General features: G+C 38.2%; 1 protein-coding gene across 2 annotated transcripts; it reads left to right on the top strand.

Annotated features, from left to right (window-relative positions):
- The first annotated feature begins 1,031 nt into the window (after window positions 1-1,031).
- On the top strand, window positions 1,032-10,109 carry LOC109108509 (glycoprotein endo-alpha-1,2-mannosidase-like protein). 2 transcript variants are annotated; one of them, XM_042745026.1, is made up of 5 exons: window positions 1,032-2,191; window positions 2,354-2,463; window positions 6,534-6,587; window positions 7,416-7,492; window positions 8,585-10,109. In XM_042745026.1, the coding sequence occupies exons 1-5, from the start codon at window positions 1,687-1,689 to the stop codon at window positions 9,219-9,221; spliced, it is 1,383 nt and encodes a 460-aa protein (XP_042600960.1). In that variant the 5' UTR covers window positions 1,032-1,686; the 3' UTR covers window positions 9,222-10,109. The 2 variants fall into 2 exon arrangements, with proteins under 2 accessions (XP_042600960.1, XP_018977199.2); XM_019121654.2 differs by lacking the exon at window positions 6,534-6,587 and having other exon boundaries at window positions 1,034-2,191.
- The last annotated feature ends 9,432 nt before the right edge of the window (window positions 10,110-19,541 follow it).

Raw genomic sequence — 19,541 nt, forward strand, 5'->3', positions numbered from 1 at the left:
TAGCCTACTGTAATTTCAATGAGCTGTAGCCTGCGTGGGCGGGGCTGTGGGTGAGGGGCGGAGATTTCGCACATGTGGGCGGGGCTGTGGACGTGGGGAAGGAGTTCAGATTTCAGAAATATAGATTCATGGCGTTATTTTGTTAGCATTTTCTATAAATAGGGTGACTGTATTGTGCTTTTTTTTTAAATTAGGACACTGGCCTTGGGTGGAAGGGTAGGGTGGTATATAGAACCACCGCATACCAAAAAGCATGTCAATAGGAAAGCCAAACCGCAGATCCCAGACAGCAAGCAGTTTCGGCCCACATCTGGCCCGCATGAAATCCATGCGGGCCAGATGTGGGCCAGACCTGGGCCAAAACTGCTTGCTGTCTGGGAGACAATTTAGCAATTTACAAATCCTGACTGGAGGCCTTTTTAAGTTCTGAAAAAGAGGACAGGTCATCCTATCTATTCTAATGAGTATAAAACACCCACTGATCAGGCTAATGCGTTTCTAATTTCACATGATAAAAGGAATGGTTGTAATCTGTTTAGCACCAGTGTAAAAATGTACAGTCATCATGTGAAAGCAATGTTTGCAATGTCTGTGCAGTTTCAGATACTGTTAGGGTTAGGGATACAGTGGATAGTATTTAGTATATATTAAAATACAGCAAGCTGTGGTATTTTGAGCAATAAGTTTATTCTTCTTTTTTATTTATTTATTTATTTGCATTTTGCATTTTTTTGTGTGTGTGTGAAGTATCCAACGTTTTCACTTTATGTTGCATTTTTTTTTATTAAAAAGGCTAAATAATCATATTTATTAGAGATGATAGCAAGAATCAAGTATACAAACATTAAGAGGTAACAAATGTATAACAAACTACTGATTGAAATGCATATCGTTGCATAACAAGCATTAATTTACATTCTACTCTTTTATTTTTTATATATATAAATAAATAGTATGCCATATTCAGTATATACTGCTCAGTATGCAGCCAGCACCACGCCATTGCGAACAGAGCCAGTGTCCTTGTTTGAGCATGCGTGCATGGTGACAAACCCACGAGACTCCACCTTCCAGTAACAAGAGATGATTTATCATCAGCACACAGGCGACAGAAAGGCACAGAAATCAGCCGATGCTTTCACAAAGCCAGTGCATCTGATGTGAAAGTGTTTTATACTGCGCAAAAGGATTAGAAAAAAGATCCACGCGTGGGAGAGCACGAAAGAGGAGACATTTGGGGAGCAGCGGAAATGAAGCGATGGAGACGGATGAACTGGTGCATGTGATTAATGCATGATTGCATGGACGCTTTTCCTTCGAATTCAAACGAGCGTGTGCGACTCAACAAAAACAAATCGATGCAGTGTTGAGTTAGAAATATAGCATGCTCTGTCAGGTTATGAATATTCCGTGATAAATAATGCGGGCTGGTTTGTCAGCTTAGAATCTTCGCTGCATGTTCAGAAATTTATCAAAGCACCTTTTTCCAATTTTTTATAGTTTGTTAATGTAATGAAGATAATGGCTTCCTGACAAGGACCAAGCAACCAATCCAGAGTGCCAAATGCAAATCTGATAGAGGGCGAACTGGAAATGGAACACAAGCATTTCACAATCCACTTTTGGAGGCCTCGGTCATACTAACCCCTGTGTGAATTGCCGTTTCCAGCACCACGGACAGCGACCATGAACAGGTTACGCAGGAAAGCGTGTGTGGCTCTTCTATTGTTCACTTTGTTTATTTTTGGTACTATGATGGGCCTACGAACCCTCAAACCCACTGATGGCTTCTCGGATCTTGCTCCAGGAATGGAGCTGATGCCTTTGGTTGGAGAGCGAATGGACCAGAGACCCAATAATGTTGCTGAATCAGCGGGTCAGAATGGTGGTGTGGGCAGTGACACTAAGATAGTGTTCTCCAACTCTGGTCCCGACCACAGCATATTCTATGACATTCACATCTTCTATTATTTATGGTATGGCTCGCCACAGATGGACGGTAGTTATATACACTGGGACCATGTACTGGTGCCACACTGGGACCCTAAAATAGCTTCCAGTCACCCTAAAGGACGACACAGTCCTCCAGATGACATTGCGTCCAGTTATTACCCTGAACTGGGACCCTACAGCTCCAGAGATCCAGATGTCATTGAATCCCACATGGCTCAAATCGAAGCTGCCGCTGCAGGTTTTACAGCCAAGACACAATTTGATGAATTGTGCTTGCCATTTATTATATTTATGTTACTTTGGATATTATAGTGCAATGTAGATGGCCGTTCATCATTAAAAACCTTAAAAGAGACAAAATATTGCTTGTAGAGCAATGTATCTCCACTTTTGATGCCAGGTGTGGTGGTCCTGTCCTGGTACCCGCCTGGTGTGGCAGATGAACATGGCAAACCCACAGAGGATCTAGTGCCAGCTGTAATGGACGCTGCCCATAGACACAGTATCAAGGTAACTGGTGAGAGATCCATCAAACTTACCTGCTTACACAAACACTTGGCTTTTGGAGTTTTATTCTGATGTATTTGTTTGAAACACTGTCAGAAAAGAATGTGAATGTGTGTGTGTATATATATATATATATATATATATATATATATATATATATATATATATATATATAGATAGATAGATATAGATAGATAGATAGATATTATAATTAATTATGATAATTAATTAATTAAGACCGCTCAGTCAATCACTCTCTCATAATACTGTACTCCACATAATATACTACTGACATTTTGGAATTAGTAACAAGGGCTTGGGCTCAGCTGTTAAACTGTCAACTTTTGAATTAGTTCCATTGCGGATGGAAGATCTACACACTTGTGTCGTCGGATAGTTAAATGCAATATCACACTCGTAGACATGAGATATGGCTGTATATCAGCATTACATGATTTTACACACACACACACACACACACACACACACACACACACACACACACACACACACACACATATATATATATATATATATATATATATATATATATATATATATATAATGTATGTATGTATGTATGGGTCAATATTACCATAGAGTGCCTTTCAACCCTCACAATACTGAAAAAAATGGATTTTAATTTCCCATTCATTTTATGTCATATCATAAATAGTAGACACTCAAGTGCTATGGAAACATATTAGTTGAGCTCCCACATATTTTTAGATAATTATGTGCCATTATTCGAAGCATAAACCATAATATATGTCCACCCTATCATGGACATATATATTACTGTTAAATACGTTTCCATTGCAAAATTAAGATGCAAATTATATTTTCTGACAGGAATGATGTCCCTGATGTTACTAAAGGGGGTGGCCTTTTCTTAAAGGGGCAGATTCCCCAATAGGATAGGGTGGACAACCATTCAAAGGACATGGACAAATAGTAGTTTTTTTAATATAATAGTTTAAAAAAAAAAAAAAAAAAAAAAAAAATATATATATATATATATATATATATATATATATATATATATATATTTTTTTTTTTTTTTTTTTTTTTAATATAAGATTTTTTTATTTTGATTTTTTTATATAAAAAAAAAACACACATCCTTGCGTCCATAAAAAGTTGCCAGTTATGTGTGAATGTAAATGAAGCGAACATGCACTTGCAAAGGTGAGTTTGTCAGAGCAGCATTCACAGTACACCAAGCTGCTCTGAAAACACTGTATTACAAGCTGCCTGTTTGTAAATGGAACACAATGCTGCACTTCACTCTGAAACATGAAGTGCAACTATATAGCTACTTTTTAAACTATATAGCTGCTGCTTTAGATCAAAGTGTATTTTTAAGATGTATTGTTTTATTGATTAACTGCAGCCTCATTTGTTTATTTTAATGTAAAATATTGTTCATCAACTCACAAACCCCATGTAGTTCCCTCACAATCCCCAAGGGGTTTGTATACCCCTGCCTTCAAATGTGAATTTGAGAGCAAATCCCTGAAGTGGTCACTGCCCTTAAGTGAATCTTTTATTACCCTTGATGTCCCTTTAAGATGCCCCAGTGACCAGCTGTTGTACCTACAATTATACCCGTTTTTGCACTTTTTTCATATTCTGTGAGTGAAGGTATATCTGAGCTTTATGTGGATATGTCATTTCATGCCAGTTTAGTGACTCTTATCTGATACCTTAAAGTCAATGCACACTATTCTAAAGGTATTCACCTTGAATGGTAAACATGACTTCCATGTTAAAATAACAAATATATAGCCTATGTTAAAAGACCTTGTTATAAGACCTCTGTTCTGTATTGCAGTTTTCACATTACAACACCCATATTGCGTATAAATGTGAGGAGAGAACCCTGATATTATATCTTATTTTGTATCTTATCAGTTTCAAAGCAAATATGATTTTGCATATGATCATTCCTTGAAGAATCTATTTAATAACTCCACAAGACATGAGCTACTAAATATATTAGGTAGGCACTAAAAAGGTTTTCAATTTTGCTGCAACAGCTGAATTGTTTGTGCTTTTGTAGATGAGCCACTGACTGTAATTTCTTGAGCTCACTAGTGGTTGCATAAGTCTCCGTGTTTACTGCCTATAACTGTGTTCACCATTTCTACCTGATGAATTGTGTCATGGAATGGTTGAAATTCAGTCCGCAACAGTAGGACTTTTAGTTTTTAAACCGCTTCATCAGCATGCCCTTTATCAGTAAAGTAACGTACAAAATGTCATGCCGTTTCCCAAATGCCTTGACTTGACCAACTGTTCTGTTTTCGGTAAACAAAGCATAGTATTCTGGGTGCAAATGTAGATTTAAGTCTTGAAATGCACAAAGGGCTGTATTGCAAGGCAATCTTTGAACAAAATGTTTGAATTAGTTTGGAAACAGAAAGCAATACCAGTCATCTGCACTCATTCATGAATACTCCCTGTAGCGGCTTGGGCAGTGGGATGGAATGAAGCGTATCTCTTCACTGCATGTGCTTCGTTTCCCATCAGAATTGATAGTGTTGGAGTCTGGGCTTTATGTTTGACAATGATGATGACAATTCTCACAACAACACTGAGCTTTTCTACAATCCTGGGTGCCATTTTACACCATTTTGGTGAGGTCCTTTTTTATTTGTAATTTTTTTAATAATGTGTCCTAAAAGACAAGTGTCTTGCTGATTAACACAGTTAATGTGTTCTGGTAAACCATGTCCAATTAATTTGCTCTCCATTTGTGGCTGCACATTCATGCTAGCAGTAAGTTGTCTGATGGTGTACATGAATGATGTGGTCTAATGTGTTGTGTATGTTGAGAAAATCAAGGGGCCAAACACTGAACCCTGATGTACCCCAGTGGTCAATAGATATGATTTAGACACCTTGCCTTCCAGAAACCTTGAAGAACCTGTACATTAATGTCATATTTGAGCTTTCACTCTGACCTAGGGGTGAGCTGTCAGCTAGTTTGTTGATTTATTTTTCATTTTATGTGCTGTGATATACCTTTTTAGAGCAAGACTGCCTATGCAGTTTACTTTCTTACCCAACCATGTAGCATTGATTTACAATTGTTTCTTTGGCATTTCAGCTTTATCTTGGCATCACACATTTAGATGTAAGGGCACAGCAAGGCATATAGCCTGACTGAGTGGATTGACATCATGCCAGTGCTTATACAACATCCACTGTATCTTTGTAACTGCGCCCAAGGCCGTACCTCATTCTGTACAGACACATTCAGCCATTGAAATGAAAAAGGATTTATTAGTACTTTAGTCTTTCTGAGATTTTCAGAGTATGTTTAAATCTTTCCAACTTTCCATCTTACCATCAAAGCATTACATTTTATCCTGAAGTAGAAATTATAAACTTATTTGCATTTCATGCTTGACACATTTCTTTAAAGAGACCTTTCATGCTCGGCTGTTAGATGGAAGTGTGCATAAGAGATTTCAGCTAGAATTTGACACCTCTGATTTGCAAAAATGTGTCAATAGCAAATTCACAGTTCAGCAAAACATGTTCCCCTGTCATATAGCATAAATAATGAGAAGAAAGGCAGAGAAAGACACTTAGTTGAGACTAGAATCACAAACCAGATTTTGTGCCATATCAAAACTCTTTGGTTCTTTGAAACTAAAGAAAGAAAAAGAAAAGATGTATAGTGTGGTATTCACTATGCAGTGAACAAAGTGAGTGAACAAATGATGGTAAATACAGTAATGGCATCATCATTTGTTATGCATCTAATGAGTTTGTCACCTTTGTGAGGTGAGTACCAATGAACATGAGTAGAAGATTTTTTTTCTTTCCATCCTCTCTTTCTGCAACAACTCCACCATTAAAAATCATGATTATAGCAATCAGTGTAGTTGTAACCAGTTACTGACTACATTGGCAGTCAGAGGGACAATGGAACTTTCCAGGTGTTGAGTATGTAATCTGTGTTATCAGCAACCTCCTTCTTAAAACACTAGTGTAGTGTAGTTGTTCATGTCCAAATGTTTGATGTCAAACTGTCCATGACAGAGATGTGTCGCTAAATGCAGGTTGCCATGGAAACAGTTTATGAAGACCTTCCGGATTGGCAGTGTGGAAAAGTGGTGGGTGTTTGTGCTTTGCTTTTCTCTTTCGAGGCCCTGAGGGTTTTGCAGTTAAATCACCCTTGTGCATGTCGCTGTCACTGAAGTGGAGAGGGTCTGTCTCCTCAGAGTATTCAACATGACACGTCTGTGTCTGAAGTTTCTATGTTTCTGGGACTTTGAGGAAGTCATCTGTCAGCCACCTTACAAAGGTGTTACAGCAGGATACAGCAATATGTTCAGTATGTCTGAAACATGGGTAATGAAGTTGTTATTCACAGATAATCTTCACCTCCAGTGCACTGTGAACTTAAGAACTGTTGTAGAAAGAAAAAGGGTAACACTTTAGTTTAGGGACCAATTCTCACTATTAACTATTTGCTTATTACTAGCACGTTGAATGTTTATTAGTACTCCTAAAGCATATATTTATGTCTTATTCTGCATGACCAAATTTTAGATCCATTAATCCTACCTCATAACTAAAATTAAAGGGACAGTTCACCCAAAAATGAATATTATGTCAGTAATTACTCACCCTCATGTCGTTCCAAACTCGAAGGACCTTCATTCATCTTCGGAACACAAATTAAGATATTTTTGATGAAATCCGAGAGCTCCCTGACCCTCCATATATTGTTCAAAGGAAATCACAAGTATTTGAACACATTTGTGAACTGTTATAGGAACACGTTCATTGCTCATTAATGAACTGTATGCACACTACGGTATCATTATCAATGTATGTATCAGTTTATTACAGACATACAGTATGTGTGAATGATACATGGTTTAGAAGCTACTAGAAATAGTTTTATTCCTTACTTCATTACCTTTGGTTCTTTACAGGTTGCGTTTCACCTGCAGCCCTACAAAGGCCGGACGGACCTCAGTGTGCATGACAACATCAAATACATCATTGACAAGTAGGTTGAACCTCCTCAGAATTTTATACCTCCTGCACTGTTCCAAAACTAAAGATCATAGCGATCCTGTCTGCTAACCTGAAAGTCTAGCCCTTGTCCATCATGATGAGCTGGTTTCTTTGAACTCCCAGGAGGAGCTGGGGTGAAATTCAATCCAGCCTGGTGAACAGAAAAGAGAGTGGTGTTTTAAAAATGAATCATTAATCATTAATTAAACAGAAGGTATAACATGACCTGATGGTATTGCAGCTAACTCACTCAGGTTGAAGAGAACAATGGCTGCAGTGTGTAAATCTACAACACTGAAACAATCTACTGACTGCAATATGCGGAGTCATATTTTGCAAATGTTTTAAAGTTATTTGTTCTTGAATTGTTCTCTAGCAACAGGAATGCCTTGGAAAGAAAGACATCATGTAGAACCGAGCTAAGTAAAGTGTAGGTTAACATGGTATCTGAGTATCAGGTAATACAGTCATCTGTACTGCTGTGAGAGGCTCGTCTTCAGGACAAGGACACGTAACATTCCAGAAAGCACAAAATGCTTTTATAACACCGTACAATGTTGTATTTAGGTTATAGTTAGCATTAAAGGGGTCACGGTTTGGATTTTGTTTTTCTTATTTTAATATGTTCCTTAAGATTTACCTATAATGTTAATGAAGTTTTTTGCACAAACGAAAAAAAAACATAAATATGTGGGAAAATGATTATTTTCAACCCTCATTCTGACCCTCTGTCTAAAACGATCTGTTTTAAGGGGCGGGTCCTTTAAGGCTTCTCTGTAATCTACCACTGTTATGATTGGCTAACGTCATTGCATAGGAAACATAATCGACGCCCCCTCACTATTGCATGTGAGTGTTTTGACAACACCAATCCTCTGACACGATCCGCGATGCCATTAAAAATAAACTATCCGCTTGTTCCTGATGCTGGGAATTTAACATGGTTTAATGTAAAAAGTATAGGAAATCATAACCAATAACTGTTTGTATATATATCTAACAATAAATCATTTACATATATATATTCAATGTTCTATAATATTATATTACCAATAAACCTATTGCTCCTCAAATCTTTTCACAGATATGGGAAACATGGGGCTTTCTACAGGTTCAAGTCCAGCGCTGGGAAGATCCTTCCGCTCTTTTATGTGTACGACTCCTACCTTACCCCACCGGAGACCTGGGCTGAGCTGCTGACCGTCAGGGGCTCTCACACTCTCCGAGGAACTCCTTACGATGGCATCTTCATCGCTCTCATTGTGGAGGAGCGTCACAAGCAGGACATCCTGGCTGGTGGGTTTGACGGCATGTACACCTACTTTGCTTCTAATGGCTTCTCCTTTGGATCTTCTCACCAGAACTGGAAAGCTATCAAAGCTTTCTGCGACAAGAACAACTTGCTGTTTGTGCCTAGCGCTGGACCTGGTTATATCGACACCGCCGTCCGGCCGTGGAACAACCACAACACACGCAACCGAGTGAATGGACGATATTACGAGACCTCATTGCAGGCAGCGATGTCCATAAGGCCTGATATCATCACAGTAACATCGTTTAATGAGTGGCATGAAGGAACTCAGATTGAGAAGGCTGTGCCCAAGAAGACTGTGGCTCGTCTGTATTTGGACTACAAACCCCATCAGCCAGACCACTATCTGGAGCTCACCAGAAAGTGGGCAGAACATTTCAGTAAGGAGAAAGAGCAGTGGCTTATGTGATTGATTGGGTTTTGCATTTAGAAGGTTTGCGCATGTTATTGAAGTTATCAACATTACCGATTGCTGTCTTTCAATTTATGCATACATTTTAAAGGCAGCTAATTAGCAAGGACAAGCCACCTTCTTTTCTCTCACTCTGTCTATTGATAAACGATTGATTTACTGTCAATTTTCTTGCAGTTTCAATGCAAGCATTTACAAGAACAGTTCACCCAAAAATGAACATTCTGTCATCATTTTTGTGATTACAAATCTATATTTGATTTGTGAATATATTTTTGGAAGCTGAAACCCTTTGCATCTGTCCAGTTTCATTCAGTCAAGTGCATATTCATACGTGGGACATCACGACCAGCCCAACACATGTGAGAACCAAAGCAGTTTGGCATCACTGACATCAAACCTGGCTGGAAATGTCTTGATGTGCCCTATTTGAGTGAATATGTCTGTAAACACATAGCTTATACACCGTTTTTATGGTATGCTTTAATGGTTTTTATGTTGTTTATTTTTGGACCTCAGCAGCATCCATCCTCATTCCCTGTCATTGTATGGAGAAGAAAAGTGTGAACATTGTGCTATATGCCTGCATTTGTATTCCAAGTATGGTTTGAAAGTACATTGGGGCTGGGTGAATTTGTAATTTTAGCTATTCCTTTAACATTAGGCATTGAATCTGACTTCTGCTAGCAGCAAAAGTGTGGCCTCAGTATTCAAAGACTACTTTTATTGTGTGTTTGGATGACATTTAAAAAAAAAAAATGGTTGGTGGTTGTGGGTATGATTTGTTGGAATAATGACTGATTTAATATGTCATGTAAATCCCAATTATGCATATTGTAACTCATGTTTAATATTAAACAATAAAAGAATGAATTTCTGTCTAAAGCCATAGTTAAACCATTTTTTTCTGTAAATTGTCACATACAAGTCAGTGTCTCAATTTAAATGAGAACGCTTTTATAAACAAGTTACACAACGATTGGTTAGCTTATATTTTTATTAGACAATATAATTTATGCAGTATACTCTTAAATTAACACATTTATACTGATGTGAGGTAAACTAATCTGAATTTCAATAACTTTACCCCTCTAGGACATAGCACAACATTGCCATTTTACAACTAGAGGACAGTGTTGTCACGTATGATGAATATTCAGTGTAATGATCACAACACTGTAATTAATCAAAGTGTGTCTGGACAGATTTTGGCTGCATGTTGCTTCACGTTGAGCTAATGTTAGCCAGTGCTGTTGCAGCAGTCTATGAATGTCAGCCTTGCACAAAGCAACACATTCAAAACAGAACAGGCACTTCAACAATGATGCATTACCGGAGTACAGTTTTGCACCACACATAACACAATCAGCACTATGCTAAAATAACCACACACAAAAAAGAAAGAAAAAAAAAAAACCTTGGAAAGGTGGTTCAAGAACAAAGAAATATTTATACAGTGTGGATGTTTTGTAGCCCAGGCAGTGGCTTAATAGTTGTTATTAAAATATTTAATTGTATTTTAATGCAGAGTTGATTTTAAGTCATATGTAGCTTGACTTTATGAAAAAAAAAAAAAGGTTTAAAAACATTGATGTGTTCATTTGATCAACCCAAAGTAAAGTTTTACTTTAATATGGTATAGTGGCACATAACATGCACATACTACAGTAATATAGTAACTGTAAATTATGCGTAATTACAAACAACTAACCCTAAACTAAACCCTAACTCTAACCCTAACCTTACAGTAAGTACTGCGCATGTAGTCAATTAATACTACTCAGTACTTACTAATTACACTGTAACAAAATCACCTAGAAATAATGGGTTACAATTTATTTTAAGGTGTCCTTGTTACAGTGTAATTATACATTAAAGTACTGAGTAATATTAATCAACTACATGTACTTACTATATGTTTAGGGTTAAGATTAGGATCTGGCTTAGGGTTACTAGCATGTAATTATGCATAATTTACTGTTATGATAAAAGTAAGTACACGTTACATTTGGACACCTTAAATTAAAGTGTTACCAAATGATGTGTGACCATAAATGGCACAAAAACTACACACTTCCAAGTGTTTTAAGATGAAAATCATTATATAAACAACCAAAGTGTACGTTGAGAGCAACAGTACTTCTGATGTTAATGCCCAGAGGCACTTGTTTCCAGTCCTATAGTTTCTGGCCCATTTGGACTGATCACTCAGGACAGTGGAATGGCACGATTAGTTGGCTGTGTCTCACATCATTTCTTTCAAGCTCATATAACCAATTACACCACATACATAATAATGTCAGACCTAATCATAATTGTGGGTAATATTTTTTCCTTGGGTGACAAGCCTGCGCTCTCAGCTTTCCATCTACAATTCTCAGTAAGACTAGAGATGAATAAACAGCACAGGAATGAGAACATGACATGCAACAAATACACTGTAAAAAAAAAAAAAAATCAGTAAAATAAAAAACAAGCAAACAAAACAAAAACAAAAAAAATGGCAGCTGTGGTTGCTGAAATTCTCCCGTAAAAAATATACCAACCTATTGAAGTACTGAAATCTGTTTTGTACCTTTGTAATACTCTGATAACCACCAAATGCAGGTGGTGATGAGAAAGTCACGTGATGGACCAAAGCCCATCACAAGCAGCTTTTAAATAGTAACATATATAGAAGGTGCACAATGTCATTCACGCAAAAAATAAACACCATCATGGTGAGACTCATTAAACTGAAATATGCAATAAACATTAATTTAACAACATTATATGTAACATACAACCCTAATAAACATAACAGATAAGAAAAAAAATAATAAAAAGAAACATAGTTATTTCATAGAAAAAAAAACATCAAATTCAAACAAATTTGAAATGCAACGCAGAGAATTTTGGGAACGTCAGTTTACGTTTTTTCCCTGTAAATTTTACAGGAACTTACCGTTAACCATTTAACAGGTTTGTACTGTAGCATTTTTACAGTTTTTTGAAAGTGAGAGTGACGTGACATACAGCCAAGTATGGTGACCCATACTCAGAATTCGTGCTCTGCATTTAACTCATCCAAAGTGCACACAGTAGTGAACACACACACACCGTGAACACACACCCGGAGCAGTGGGCAGCCATTTATGCTTAGATGGAGGGGAAAAAAGGAATATTTTGATTTCAAACCAATAGTTCCCTTTCAAAGGTTTACTCAGTGCTGTGCCAGTAGCTGACACTATGAGAACACCCTCCAGGTGTGATTATTGTCTGAAGCCAGTATAGAATAACACCAATTCATTGGCTGACGGTGCTTGCAGCGGCCACTGAGGGGCTTTGTCACTGATGCCTCGTGTGGTATCACCCCTCAGATTTTCTGTCTTTACGAAGTGATTTATACAAGTACACCCGGCTGCAGCCTGCAGATCGAGGCGGAGCTGCATCTGGGGTGGGGCTGCAAGTGTCGCTCCGCCCCTTACCTACTCTGATTGGTTCGATCATCTTTCATAGACATACATGATAGGAAATGTGTTCGTAGTTAGTGTAGTGTATGTTGTTTAAAAAGCTAAAAAGGATATGCAGTTTTACAAAGCCTTCATTATAATGCAGTTGTTTATTGTTAACTTGACTCACTATGTCTGATGTATTGAATCACGAGATGTTAGCTGCTGCAAGTTTAATCTTCTGGACCAGTCGAATTCACAAATGAATCATTGGGTCATTCTAAAACAATTGTTAATAAAGCCCCATTCTTACAGATTAACTAAAAAAAGTTGGATTAGGGTTTAGTTACCCACAAATTATTAATAAAGCATTATATTCACAGACAAGCAGATATGAGCCCAGAATATGAACACAACACGTTTACGCATTAAGCATTTTCCTCCCATAACCTGCTTGTTTGTAAATAGAATGCTTTATTAAAAATGTTTACTGAGTTTGGTCTTTATAAAACACGTTTTAATTTATTACACCACGTTAAACGTTTTCGTTTTAGGCCAATGGTTTTCCAAATTGGGTATCGGAAAAGATACAAACTTAATATATTCATTTAATATAAATAGATGATACTTTATAAAGTTTATCTCAATATTTGACCGCAGTGGCTGTGAGACAACTGCTCTAAAATAAGAGCATGATGATCATGAAATTATGTTCATTAATAGCAACTGATTACAGGAATGTCCTTTCAGAATCATAACTGGCCTGTAGAAATAAAATTTTCTCGATTTCTTTACTTTAAAATATTGAGGAGCAGCATATTTTCCTGAAATAAAGGTGAGGAAAAAGTCTTTACTTTGCAATGTAGTAAAGAAAATTAAAGTTTTATAAAAATATAAATGGCACACAGCAGACACATTAGCCTAGTGCAGTGTCATTTATCAACTGCTTGACAGATAATTATATGTAACAATAATTGTCTTATGCTCATAAACTGTATAAAAACAGGGTCATGCTATATAAATTAAAGCAATACTGATATGTACTTTTCATTTCCTTTCTCATACTCTGATGATATGAAATAATCAAATTTTCAAAAATTATTTAATTCATAATTCATTCTTCTATCTGAAGACCTGATCCTCCCACTGTCGATAATAAACCCAATTAATTTACTAAATGTAGTGGGTTGTTCGTCTGTTAGCCTAAAGATCAGCTTAATTTAGCAAAACAATCATTTCAGGGACATGGCGAGTTACAGGCTAATTTTTTTTCTTCTTCCTTGCATTATAATAAAGGTTTTGTAAAACTGCACAGTGTTTTTAGCTTTTTAAACAACATACTCCATCCTACACCAACTACACAAACATTTCCTATCATGTATGTCTATGAAAGATGATCGAACCAATCAGAGTAGGTAAGGGGCGGGGCGGGGCGACACGTGTAGCCCCGCCCCAGATGCAGCCCCGCCTCGATCTGCAGGCTGCAGCCGGGTGCTTCTCGATTTATATATGAGACCAAAGAATGTATTGGCATTTCATCATGTTCCTCTACCACCCTCAGAGCAGTTGTTGCATGCTGGGTGCGTGAAATGTTTGAGGATTAAGCATGCACCAAGCAGCTCTTAAATGCTCTTTAATTCTCAGATTGACAATTTTAAATTAAAGGTACTCCGGTCTAGTTTCACCTTCTCTCTGAACAATAAAAGGCCGTTTGGTTAACCCCAGCTGCTCTGGTTCTGCTGTTGCTGCAGCTGTGTGAGTCGGAAGCTTGTGGTCCTGATGCCTAGACAGAGCAAATGGAGAGCAACAGAGTAGCCCTTAGCTCTCTCTCCTCAGATCATGCATGAATGGTCAAGGGTGTTTAATCTACACAGCGGAATTCACCCATGCTGATCTCTGTCCTGCAACGAAGAAGAGACGCTACAGAGGAACCTGCCACCTGGCTCCCTCGAGGAAGAGGTCTATTCTTTCCTTATGTCAATGAGCAGGTGGTAAAGTCATGGTTTGCACCCCAGTTGGTGCGCATCGATATTTGCACTCAAGTCAATCATTTCCCACATGGTCAGGGCAGAAGCCCACAGTTACGTGCACATATCCCGCATTGAGGAGACCGTTGTCTCCACAAACACCCTCATAAAATAACTGTATCTCCTCATTCTATCGATACGGCATTGCTCGCTCTGCCTCAGAGCAGCAGAGAGTCAATGTCTGTGCCTGTTTCGGCCGCCCAGTGTTGTCCCTCATGAGCCATTTTCCCATCAGTGCGTTTAGCTTCACCGGTGCAGGGTACCAGTCTATGTACACTGCTGCCAGTGATAGCGACCGAAGATATACAGCCCACTATCTCAGTCCTAGAGAGCTTTGGAGAGCATGAAGAGCTTTCTAGGCATCATACGCTGGCTGCTGGGCATGATAGAGCACAGGTATTCTCATTTCTATTTCCCATTTCTGTGGCGTGGTTGTGTCACTCATATTGCCTGTTTTGAGAGGTTCACAGTGTGCTCGCAAAAGGAGTGATAGAATGAGAGTGTCTGAGTGAGCTGGAGATCGGGGTTTACAGCTGCCATTTTATGGTGCCCAAGAGAGATGGGGGACTCTGTCAGACCCTGAAGCAGACCCTGGCACAAATCAGAGGAACATGAAAACACTGTAAATCAACTCTTCAAGTTACAGTGCAAGGCTCGTCGTGTGTCCTCAATCTGGGATACCAGCGTGAGCGTCGAGTCTGAGTAGGAGGGAGCGGGAGACGCTCTCTCCAATATTTTGAATTTGGACTGCAGTACCAATTTCAACCACTGTATTACATATTGCACGTTTAAAATGTATTATACTGTATAAAATACCTTATATAATGTTGTGCAGCTTAATTTACAACAGTGCATCATATTGTAAAAGACCATGTTTTGTAGTGCTCTTCTGTGAGGAAAAGAAAAAAAACTCAATAGGCTACTTGTATGCGAATACTTTAGGAATGCATTTTGTCACACTCCACCACTTTGTTATTTTGCAAATGAAACGAACAAAGTTTATTGCTAGAATATTAACAAATAGTTGCTAACTACAGCTGCTTCCAAAGGACTCGGCCTAGCCTGTTCTTGTTGCCTAGCAACTGTGACAGCTGCCGTTGATGAGCGGCAGTAATGTTTGTAAGTGGACTTTTTATATTCAACTGCATAAAACTAAACAGGATTGGAAACCTGTTTAAAAATGTTTACCATGGTCCATTTATGTACATAAAAATGAATAATACAACAAACTACATAACATTGCATTTTGGTAAGATATAAGTCAACATTTAACCACTTTATGTTTAGTATTTTTTTTCAAAACCAAGTCGAAACCCAATACTTACATTTAAAGTGTAATTCAGTCATTAAAAGTCAAAAACTAACAATTCAGGCTCCATAGTTATTCTCAATTTCATTAATAAATAAAATCTCAGAATGGCAGCTCTCTTCTTGCTATGCGACAGAGCTGGTGCAATCAGGAAACCCTGCGAAGGCTAGACTCGGACCCGTCCTTGGGACACAGCTTTAATCTACAACAGGGGTGCCCAGCCCTGGTCCTGATCAAACACATCTGAACCAACTAATTAAGATCTGAAGGAGCACTTGATAATTATAGACCGGTTTGTTTAATCAGGGTTGGAACTGAACTCTGTAGGAAGGTAGATCTCCAGGAACAGGATGCACCCCTGTTCTATAACAATACATCTGTTTCTCTTTAAATACTTTTCAGCTACTATAACTTAAGTCTTTGGGAAAATCAGTTATTATACATTTGAAATGGATGCAGTCACCACAATTAATGTCTATATTGTCAAAAACGTCGAAAAAATGTCGAAAAGAACTTTAAATCCATATTCAAACTGGACCATGATGTGGTAACCTTACCAATAAAGAGTCCTAAAATGCATACAAATACACTGTCTTAAACTCTTAGCATCAACCCAAACATAGGCCATACAGTACATGTGACATCTCTGCAAAAAACATTTGCAATGTACACTTTTAAATGACACATTTCCCAACCAGGATACAGCACAATGTGTTCAGCAGGTAAGTCATGCTGGCTACTGCTGCTTGCTATTGCTAACTCCCTCTACCCACATGGCTTTATTTAAGGGATTGTAAAACTCCATAGAGAAAGTAGTGGTTGGGATTGAATCTTATGACTATATTCTTATAAACAAGCTCATGTCTGTTACACCTCAAATATGGCTTGTGATATCTACTTTCCTGCAGAGTTTAGCTCCAACTTTGATCAAACTCACCCACTTGTGATTTTCTAATGATCCTGAAGACATGCTCAGGTGTGTTTCATTAAGGTTAGGACTAAACTCTGCAGGAAAGTGGATCTCGTGAGCCAGATTTGAGGATCTCTGGCCAATATGAAACAACAGGTTCTGTAAAGGTCTCTTTTGGTTTGACCCATTCCAGTTCATTTGAGTGGCTAAAGAATGGCCAGTCAGTGTTGTTTGTATTCTCCTAGATGCATTACAGGGTTGCCTATACATGGGTCCAAAGGATACAAAAGTTGCTCTGGGCCCAAACGGGCTGGCCCACACTAGGCCATCACTGGATTAATGTGGGCAGTCCACTAGTGTGGCCTGCTCACAGAGAGCCTGTGGTGAGCCCAAAGCTGTGGGCCTCGCCTGGGCAAGCCCGCACTGGACCTGTTTAGGTTTGGTGTAGTCTGACCCTAGCCCACTGTGCCCGCAAAAAGCCAGAATGGGCCATAGTGAGGTAGAACTCCACATCGTCCCTTCCACCTACAAAATTTGCTCAGGCACTGAGGTTGATACCAGCTCACGCACCTGGTCAGATGTTTTATCAGGCTTGGATTACAAGGTGCTCTTTGGCTCAGTTCTCATGACTGGCACTGATATTTTGGCAAGCTCCGGCTCCGTGTCTGCAGTGTGTTCAGGCTGGTTCGTCGCTGGGGTGGGGGCTGCGGCTGGCACTCTGTGTTCCTCCTCGCTCTCATTGATGGTGAAGGGGGAACTGTTGTGAAGGAGTACCAATGTATGTGTGTTCTCTCGTTTAGGATTTAAGGTTGTCCGGAAAAGGTGTGTAACTCAAATCACTAACCAAGGCAACAAACAAGGAAATCAGATAGGCAGGCAGGCAAGCAAAAACCAAAAATAAAAAGCAATCTAAACATAATCCTGAAAGTAGGGAACAAGACACTTGATAGCTTGCCATACTTATCAGTCCTGCTTTACTTCCTTAATTGGAAATCTGAGGGTGATGGCACAAGTGCGTCCTTTTGAGGTGTGTATGGACGGCCCTGGTTTCAGAAAATTGTCACACCCAGAGAGTGTCTCCATAGTGTCAGTTACTGACACAGCATCTCGTTCCCTACTCTGGGAACCAAAGATACATACATAACCGTGATGTTTAGCACCAGACACCAGTGTTAGGGGTAACGCATAACAAGTAACGCAAGCAACGTAATCAGATTTTAGTAACAGTAACTAGTAAAGTAACGCATTACTTTTTAATTTGGAATTAAATATCTGAGTTACGTTTTCAAATAAGTAACTCCAGTTACTTGTATACTTCTATGTATTGACTCACGGCTCTCGTGTTGCCATGTTGGGAGAAATCAGGAGTGAGGGCAGAGGTGTTGTGTGCGCTGTGTGAACATGAAGCTTACTGGAGTTCTAGACTAAATATGAACATGTATTGACTCATCTCATCCACACAAAAACAGATTCAGTATTCATCAAAATTAATAAAAACAGTATTTTTGTTTTTAATCCCATTTTATTACTCAGTGTCTTTGCTACTGACCTTCAATGATGCATTCTAATTCAACCATACTAATAAGCAAAAATAACACATTTGTATTCCATTTTTTTCAGCCACTTGTATCTGCAGTCTCATTATTTCACCATAGGTGATGTCGTAATAAGTTATGATGCAACTGAGAATCATGTATATACATGTGTGTATCCAATAATACAGTAAATATAAGAATGAAGTGTCATCACTTTATACCACTGATACATTGTGCTCCACGGAACCTACATTTTACTAAACCTGGAACATTCCTTAAAATCAGATTTTTTTTTTTTTTTTTTTTTTTTGCTTTTTTTGCTTTCAAACAATCAGCCTTTGGCTATAACTTTTTAAATCAGAAGATAGAAATGCATGAAACCATAAAAACAATCAGGGTTACAGATGCATGGAAAATCAATAGAAACACTGAACTGAGCTTTGCAACAATGACACTTTTATTGGACTGAGATGAATGCAAACTAAGTTGAGCTGAATAATGACACTATTGTCTACTGCATAGCTGCTTTACAGCAGAAAGTGATTTTTTATATAAATTGTTATTTTGATCCTCTATGATGTGCTATATATATATATATATATATATATATATATATATATATATATGTGTGTGTGTGTGTGTGTGTGTGTGTGTGTGTGTGTGTGTGTGTGTGATTTACATTAAATACTTTTGTTAATTAGAACATGTTCCTAGTTACTGTAATGAACAAGACGTGGGTACTCTGCTAGGATGCCTATGTGAACTTGATATAACTGATTTCACATATCCACTATAAATGACCAAAACATTTAAAAGGCAGTGCAAAAATGTCTCAGAAAAGTGAAGTATTCTGAGAACAATTCTAGCAGCATTTGTTTAAAGATGCTAGAATGAAACAAAAAGTTCCTTTATTTAGAAAACACATACAGAGTAGGGTGACTTTCTTCATATCGACTTGTTCTTTCAGTTTATGTGTATCTGGCTCGCAGCAGCTTTGTGTTCTGGCCAGCTCTGACTTTCTGTATGAGACTGACATCTAGTGGACATTTTAGGGTGTGAGTTTACAGACTTACAGACACGCCTGTTTTGCACACGTCTCTCAAAC

The sequence above is a fragment of the Cyprinus carpio genome, chromosome B19 (genome assembly GCF_018340385.1).
Source record: "Cyprinus carpio isolate SPL01 chromosome B19, ASM1834038v1, whole genome shotgun sequence".
NCBI classification, from domain to species: domain Eukaryota; kingdom Metazoa; phylum Chordata; class Actinopteri; order Cypriniformes; family Cyprinidae; genus Cyprinus; species Cyprinus carpio.

Coding starts and splice junctions, on each gene's coding strand:
- LOC109108509 (XM_042745026.1), top strand. CDS start 1,687: ATGAACAGGTTACGCAGGAAAGCGTGTGTGGCTCTTCTATTGTTCACT. Junction 2,192..2,353: donor AATCGAAGCTGCCGCTGCAG/GTTTTACAGCCA, acceptor TTTTGATGCCAG/GTGTGGTGGTCCTGTCCTGG. Junction 7,493..8,584: donor ATCAAATACATCATTGACAA/GTAGGTTGAACC, acceptor ATCTTTTCACAG/ATATGGGAAACATGGGGCTT.